Raw genomic sequence first — 8,645 nt, 5'->3', positions numbered from 1 at the left:
AGTAGACAAGATTAACCGGTAGAGAAGATTTTTGCGGTTTAAAAACAAGTGATTTTAAGCCGTTGAAATGCAATCAGCAGCAAAACAGAACTCATTTTGTTATATGCGCAATGTCTGAGAGACTGTTTCTGAGCACTGTCAGAGAAGCGCGTGCACTTGAAGACGGAGCTCATAGAGCGCTGGCGTATTGAGTTATTTTTTGCCACTTGAATGGTTAAATACACACTTGTATGTGTCAAAATGCCCGTATTTGCAAGTATCCTCATAAACACAGTAATTTAGGTCTTAAGTGAAAGCAAACAACTAAGAAAGAAAATGTGTAACTGTATAATGGATCCGGGCAGCTCTTAAATTGACAGCAGTCTAATATTCCCGCTGTCTGTCATTCATGTTAATCAAACAACAAAAGAGAGAAAATCTCTCACAGCTCTTGACTAAATCACTTTTGCAACTTTAAAAAGAAGAAATATATATTTAATTTACACAGTGAAGAATATGCAGTGTTTTTTATACATTTGATTACTTTATACAATATATGTAGCATTTCTTATTTATTTGTTCTACTGTAGTTTTTTGTCCTATTGCTTGTAATCAGTTTCTACCAGTAGACAAGATTAACCGGTAGTGAAGATTTTTGCGGTTTAAAAACAAGTGATTTTAAGCCGTTGAAATGCAATCAGCAGCAAAACAGAACTCATTTTGTTATATGCGCAATGTCTGAGAAAATGTTTCTGAACACTGTCAGAGAATGCGTGCACTTGAAGACGGAGCTCATAGAGCGCTGGCGTATTGAGTTATTTTTTGCCACTTGAATGCCCGTATTTGCAAGTATCCTCATAAACACAGTAATTTAGGTCTTAAGTGAAAGCAAACAACTAAGAAAGAAAATGTGTAACTGTATAATGGATCCGGGCAGCTCTTAAATTGACAGCAGTCTAATATTCCCGCTGTCCGTCATTCATGTTAATCAAACAACAAAAGAGAGAAAATCTCTCACAGCTCTTGACTAAATCACTTTTGCAACTTTAAAAAGAAGAAATATATATTTAATTTACACAGTGAAGAATATGCAGTGTTTTTTATACATTTGATTACTTTATACAATATATGTAGCATTTCTTATTTATTTGTTCTACTGTAGTTTTTTGTCCTATTGCTTGTAATCAGTTTCTTATTCTTATTTAATCGTTGACTGTTTACTTGTCTTCAGTGAGCTTGAGTTTTTTTTTTTTTTTTAATTTAGGCTAGTATTACTTTTTTTGTGATATTGACACAGGTGACAATAATTATGAAATTTCTATGGTATCAAAAATGTTATATCATAAAAGCCTTATTTAAAGCAAAAATAACAATATAGTGAGATGTATCGTTATCATGAAATAAAATTATTACTCATATAGTGACATATCTCCCACTCCTAGCGCGTATGTGTATTAGGGTCATAATACCAAAACCGCAGTTGCTAAAACCAATACTAGTGATACAATATTTTTAGACAGAACTGAATTGACATTTCAAATACAAACATACATATATAAATTAGTCAAAGATATTTAAAATAAGACTTGTGGGATCTTAGATCTTATACCTATAATGGCATCAGCAATGAAGACATGGAAAAGGCCGTTACTGTAGAAACTGAGCTCAAAGAGTGCAGGTACAGTGTTGCTAGGGGCGATGATGAACTCGGTGTTTCTGTTGGTGCTGGTGACATTCACACAGTTTCCCAGAAGGCTGAGCGCATGCATGACCACGTCCTCTGAGTTCCCAGAAAAACCCAGGTCGAAGTCCCGTGACAAGATCTCTTCCTTCATATTGAAGAAATCCTCCACCAGTTTAGACAGCAGTACACCCTGTCCCATCACAAACATTTGTTACAACGATTATAAACCAATAAATTGGACCAAAGAAAGAAGGGTTGCCATGATGTGTGCTGCATAGGAAGTGAGGACGGTACTTACCTGTCTGTGCCGATACAGGAGGAGACAGGCCACGATATGAGTGGACATTATTGCTGATGACTTGCTGGCGGCTATAGGAAACACAGAAGGCAATAATTAGACCGAATGTCAATGAAAGTGAGTTAAACCAAAGCCAAAGCTGAAAGTGATGCCAAAAAATCTGACCCTCAAGGATGAAGGTGCCTTAATATGTAGAGACAAATATAAACATCCATTTGGGAGCTGACTTTTGAGAAAATTATAAATCCTGTCTCTCAAACAGTCCTCATTTTTCTAATTTCCATAGAAATTGTACACTTCACCCTTAAATTCTCTGATGAAGGGAAATGAAAGAACACTATTTAAATTCATAACTGCATGATCTACAAACTCCATGACATTGTCTGTGAGCTTAAAAACATCTGAAAGTATCTGAAATATGCTGTATGAAGAAAAACAGGGTGACTTTGGAGCTGAAAACCGGGTTCATGACAGTGTCTATATTAAACATTCAAAAGCAAGCTGCAATTCCACCTCAGATTGCCGATCCTCTGACCTCCTGTTCTCAAAAAAGTAGCAACAACAAGGCATTCAAAAACCTTGTTTGAGGAAAGTGACTGGCCAAAAGCAACACATCACCATGGTAAAGACTGTGACCTGAAGTAACCTGCATAAACTGTCAGCTATGGATAGAGAAAACGTGTCTGAAGCATATTTCACCATATTTGTACTGTATATTTAATATGTATATATAAATACACATGCATGCATTTATTTCACATAAATATGCTGTGTTTATATATTAAGTATATTTATATATAATATAAATTATATGAATATAAATATAGACATGTAAATATTTTCAAAATATATCCTGTATGTGTATTTATATATACATAATACAGTACATACAGATATATTATGTAAATAAAAACTTATTTTGGATGCGATTAATCGTTTGACAGCACTAATTATATAAAAATATGTTGTGTTTATATATTAAGTATATTTATATATAATATAAATTATATGAATATAAATATAGACATGTAAATATTTTCAAAATATATTCTGTATGTGTATTTATATATACATAATAAATACAGTACATACAGATATATTATGTAAATAAAAACTTATTTTGGATGCGATTAATCGTTTGACAGCACTAATTATATATATACAGTATATATATACCGCGTGCATAATTATTAGGCACGTTGATATTCTCATATCAGCACATTTTACCAATTCCAAACCACATCAATCTTAATAACTACTATTGATTTTGTATTTAATCATTTATAAGTGATATATAATTGTCCATGAAGACTGGAAGTGGAAAAACTCCTTATATTCAGGTGTGCAGAATTATTAGGCATATTTTCTTTTACAGATAAAATGAGCCCAAAAAAGAGGTTTGTAAGCTCCTAAAACTTACTGGCAGATTCTGGAAGATAAATTCTTCAAACAGTGGTACAAGAGGATGTGATGCTGGTCCTTATATGTCCATAAAGCCTATTCAAAAAATCAGTCTTAATGTATTTCACAATACTTCAGCATGTTATTCTTATTAAGTGAGGGTAATTTTTTTTAATACCTCACATTAATTCTTAAATCTTTTGGTTAACGTGTCTTTTCTTCTCCACCTGTTTTTTCTGACCCCGCTGTCCCAGTGAGCAATGGTCATGTCTTAACTTCGCAATTTCTGTATTGCATTAGTTTTTAATATTTCTCATGGGGATTTAATCATTTTTGACTTTTAGTCTGAGTTAAATCTCTTTTTTGGCTCATTTTATCAGTATAAGAAAACATGCCTAATAATTCTGCACACCTGAATATAAGGAGTTTTCACTTCCAGCCTTCATGGACAATTATATATCACTTATAAATGATTAAATACACAATACATAGTAGTTATTAAGATGGATATGGTTTGGAATTGGTAAAATGTGCTTGGGAAAAAAATATCATCAGAATATCAACGTGCCTAATAATTATGCACACGGTGTATATATGTACAGTATGTATATGCCATAACCATACTATCCAAAAAAGGTTGGGAAAAACATGTTCAATGGAAATATATATATATATATATATATATATTTTGCATAAAGACAATTAAAGAAAATTCCATGACCAATAATGAAAATACGATGATTAAATAAAAATGGTATTATATTTTAACACAGTATTTTAATAAAGGTAACGCAACAAAACAACATATTTAAATTGTATTTATACATTTTTCTGTATATATATTTTTTTAAAGTGTCTGACATATTGATTCTCATTACTGCATTACAGTAATGAGAATATAACAGGAATCATTGAGAATAATGAGAAAAAAAAATTGGGGAAAATGTACACCGATTAACAGGTCCTAAAATTTGATTTTCTTATATCTATTTTGTGAAATATTCAATTCAGACATGTTCTTGTAAAGCTTTGTTAAATTCACTCACTAGTTGTTTGAGAAGAGGCTTTGGTTTTCTTTGGCAATTATGATGTTAGAAAGAGACTTTTTGCATCTTTTTGATCTGAACAATGAGCCCATGTATTCAGATTTTTATTTTGTATGTCAGTGATTCTGTAGGCCATGATATACAAGCAAGTTTTCCAGACAGGTGAGAGATGAGCAGCACTGCCATTTTTCATTTTACAATTGCTGACCCCACATAAACAGTGATTTTACCCAATCCACCACCGTCAATGCTTCAAAATTCACCCACTACCTAAGAAACTATTCATGTATCATGGCCTTTTAAAGTGCCCTTACTGAAGAGAACATGCTTGGCCAGGTTAGCGATGACCTGCCTCCTCCAGGGCTCATCTGACAGGTCTCTAGAATTCAGATGATCCTCATCTTCTCCATTAAAAACAGCCTGATCAGGTCTGCAAAGAAAAAACATAATTGAACATAATCCCATTAGCCACACACATCTTTCTACATACTAATAAACAGCAGTCCACATGATTATGTTGGTTGCTGGCAGTCTAAAGGCCATACTGTGCAGCGACGATGGTGGGGAGAAGGATCTGCTCCAGCGTGAGAGAGGTCTGGAGATGGCGACTGCGCTGTGTGTCTAGGTATTCCTAAAGATATGGAGAAGAAAGATCCAGACATCAGGGGAGAGATCCGCTATGTATTCAGTCAATCTGAGATCAGATGAGCTCCTCTGACCTTAAGGGAGAAGGGCTGTGTGAAATCCACACGCACACAGCCGTAATTCTTCCGGAGCATCCTGAACACGCCACAGGCAATTCCCCATAGACTCTCATTCTTCTTAGGTTTGCCCTGAAGTGAGGAGAACAGCGGGAACATTAAGCAAAGACCGATGACAGAATTTGAATAGAATAATAAAAAAAACATGGTAACTAGATACTACACTATTAACTAGATGCTTATTAGCATGCCTATTATTACATATTGGCTGTTTATTAGTATTATAAAGCCATATTCTGCATGCATGACCATATTCTACATCCCTAATCCTACCCAATACCTAAACTTAACAACTACATTACTAACCATTAATAAACAGCCAATTAGGAGGTTATTAAGGGCAAAAGTCGTATTTAATGGTTTGTTAATAGCGAGACTTGGAGCTCAAAATAAAATGTGACCAAGAACATTTGGCAGTGAACACAAATACAACAGTTTTTAGCTAAAAGGTGCATAGCATGAACACAGGCTTTTCCTTTAATGTATTATGTAGACTAGAGTTGCACAAAACATCACAATTATATCAGTTATATTTGAAAATTTTGTTGTGAACACTACTTTATACCCATTTTTATTACTATATTAGTAATAATAAAAACAATAATGACTATCATTACTATTATTATATAAAAAAGTCAACATAATAAAAAAAAAACCTGTGCGTGTTCCATGTTCCATAAAATATATATTTTTTATATAATTAAAGGGGTCATATGATGCGATTTCAATTTTTACTTTCTCTTTGGAGTGTTACAACTCTTGGTGCATAAAGAAGATCTGTAAAGTTGCAAAGACTAAAGTCTCAAATCCAAAGAGATATTCTTTATAAAAGTTAAGAGTCAACCACGCCCTCCTAAAACGGCTCGTTCTAACATGCCCCCATACATATCTACGTCACGATGTAGGAAGATTTGCCCAAAATGTTCATGCAAAGAAAGGTGGCGTAACTTTTATTCTCGCTGTAGTATTGTTGCCGCCGCCGCCTGTGTTTCGTTGTGAAAGCGAAACTACTTTGTTTGGCCTTCCAAAAATTGACACGACTAGAAATCAGTGGTTAAGTTGTATTTACAACACTGTTCCAGAACAGTTTAACCCAAATATTCAGATGTGTGCAGCACATTTTATGGAGGACTGTTTCCTGATCCTGGTAGAGTAGACTACAATGCCGGCTGTTCTGACTCACGGACTGCAAGTACGTTTTTTTATATTTAAAGAATTTTCCACTGACGATTCAAACGTGAGTTTTTTGGGCAGTGTAGAGTAGGGCTTGTTGTTTGTCATTTCTCCGATCACAAATGCAGACATGGTTTTATGTTTACGCGGCGCGATGCAACGTGTAAAAAGACGTAATTATGTCTCCACTAAATGCAACAAATGCCTAGTTTTTAATGGGTTTTAATGTTTTTGTCTTGTCATGGGCATCGTATGACCCCTTTAATCATTAAATTACACTAAAATAAAAATACCATAATCTTTTATGTAACAAAAAGTTAGCTACATAAAAACTGGGGAGAAAAAAACAAAAAAACTTCCATAAACCATTCTTTTATGGAACACAAAACATTTTTTAAGTTTTTATATAATATATAATTCTACGGGTCAGAGTGTCTGTTTTTGATTCAAAAAACTTTGAGTGACAATATGAGTGAACTTAATATCGACTTCCTGTTGGATATCCCCACATACCAGCTGCTCACTGTTGTAGTTTCCCTCTATAATGCGGTCATAAGAGATGCCTACAGGCACGATCAGAACATCAGGGATGCTGTTGGCACAGAGTACGTCAACCACAATTGAGAGCATGCCCGCACGTGCTGGAGACGGCTTCCCACTGCGAGAGCGTGTGCCCTCTAAATACACCTCCAAAAACTGCTGCTGCCGCAACAACTCTTCCGTGTACTGAAATTGAGAGGGAAACAGAAGAATAACCCACCACGAATATTACAATCCTTAAGATCCATGACCCTCCCTTTGCAAATTCCCTGTAATTAAAACAGCCCATTGTGGTAATGTGGTGCTCAACAGGAGACAGCACGAATAATGCAGGAGTAATCCATCAGCTTCCTGTGACAGCCACCTCTAATCACAAGTCTCTCTACAGTCTCTGCAATGACAATCACCATGTCACTTTAACAAAAGCACTACAGCAGACCATATTACAGCTGCTCTAGTTTCCTGTCGCTCACAAGATAATATCCTACCTAGGGCTGCCCATCGACTAAAGATTTTTCTGGTCGACTAGTAGACGTTCATTTTAAGCCATTAGTCAACTAAACGCACATTTATATGAATAAATAGGATAAATATAATTAATGAGCCTTTAATTGCCTATAGCCTATCAGCGCTCAATCGCACGCATAAAGTACACCAGCTGAAATAATGATTATGAATGCGTCAAGAAAAAAAAACAGCAAGACGACTGCCTTAACTTTATAATAATCCATTGATACGTGTTTTCTGTATTTTCTGCAGTGGACGTGCACATTTCATACAGATTACATAATCTAAAAGTATTTATTTTCTTTTAAAAGTAGACATTTTCTATAGATATATTTTTGCATGACTTCGCCACTTCCTGTGGAATCTTTTTTTCTGCGATTAAGTGAAATTTTGATCGACTAAGGTCTTCTGGTCGACTATTAGGGGACAGCCCTAATCCTACCACACGTAGCTACTACATGCACACTTTTTTTATTTGCAAAGTAGCCAAACTGAAACTCCAAGCCATTTTCTCTGAAATAGAGAGCAAGTACCAGAGGTTTGACCCAAAAAATTTTAACAGTAATGTATGTGCACTAATAGTAAGAGCGGAGGAGTTGGTTCCTCTGAAGGTTTTTTCCCTTCACTACCTAAAATCTTCGGTAGTTTCCTTGCCATGTCTTCACCGTGGGCTTTAGGATGTTAAGGTACAACTTGCTGTAAATCTGCTTTGAAACTTTAAAATGTAACACCGCTATACAGATATGTTGATCTGAAATCTCTGTGGACTTACTGCATGTAACAGTGATCTGTATAACACATCCTTCTTCCCGTCTGAAGTCTCATCCAGTTTACGACGAATAAAAAATCCTCCGAGTTTCCGTATTAGAGTGCTGAGGATGTACAATGTATACATACCAGTGTTATATTCAAATATCAGTTTGCCTGTCTATTGTCGAAATACTATACATCTTTAAAAAAAATTAAATGACAAGATCATCATGACTTTGTACCTTAAGATGGGGATGTTAAGGTTGTTGCCAGCTGCGATGTGAGGGGCTTTGATGTTGTGACAGAACAGGATGAAGGTGATGAGCAGGTAGTCTATGTGGGACTTGTGAACAGGAAGGAAGACCAGGGGAACATTGTACTGGAAGACACACAATAAAATGTTTGTAATACTTCAAGATAACTCTATAAATCTACACCTGTAATTGTCCACCCATTATATTACATTAAATATACATAAAAAGGTGGTGGACAGACATTGCTTGTTA

General features: G+C 35.1%; 1 protein-coding gene across 4 annotated transcripts in view; it reads right to left on the bottom strand.

Annotated features, from left to right (window-relative positions):
• Positions 1-8,645, bottom strand: part of LOC107566297 (glycerol-3-phosphate acyltransferase 1, mitochondrial-like) — a 30,467-nt gene that overhangs the window by 5,230 nt on the left and 16,592 nt on the right. For all 4 annotated transcript variants that reach the window (XM_016251715.1, XM_016251730.1, XM_016251706.1 and 1 more), the window contains 8 exons: positions 8,382-8,518; positions 8,162-8,261; positions 6,856-7,068; positions 5,128-5,241; positions 4,954-5,039; positions 4,723-4,838; positions 1,962-2,032; positions 1,589-1,853 (listed from right to left, as the gene is read on the bottom strand). In XM_016251715.1, coding sequence (XP_016107201.1) covers positions 1,589-1,853; positions 1,962-2,032; positions 4,723-4,838; positions 4,954-5,039; positions 5,128-5,241; positions 6,856-7,068; positions 8,162-8,261; positions 8,382-8,518 — 1,102 coding nt within the window. The remainder of the gene's footprint in view (positions 1-1,588; positions 1,854-1,961; positions 2,033-4,722; positions 4,839-4,953; positions 5,040-5,127; positions 5,242-6,855; positions 7,069-8,161; positions 8,262-8,381; positions 8,519-8,645) is intronic.

The sequence above is a fragment of the Sinocyclocheilus grahami genome, unplaced genomic scaffold, assembly GCF_001515645.1.
Source record: "Sinocyclocheilus grahami isolate Dianchi unplaced genomic scaffold, SAMN03320097.WGS_v1.1 scaffold26.1, whole genome shotgun sequence".
NCBI lineage: Eukaryota > Metazoa > Chordata > Actinopteri > Cypriniformes > Cyprinidae > Sinocyclocheilus > Sinocyclocheilus grahami.
The sequence above is the reverse complement of the archived record's forward strand: the minus strand, read 5'-3'. Positions and strand labels throughout refer to the sequence as shown.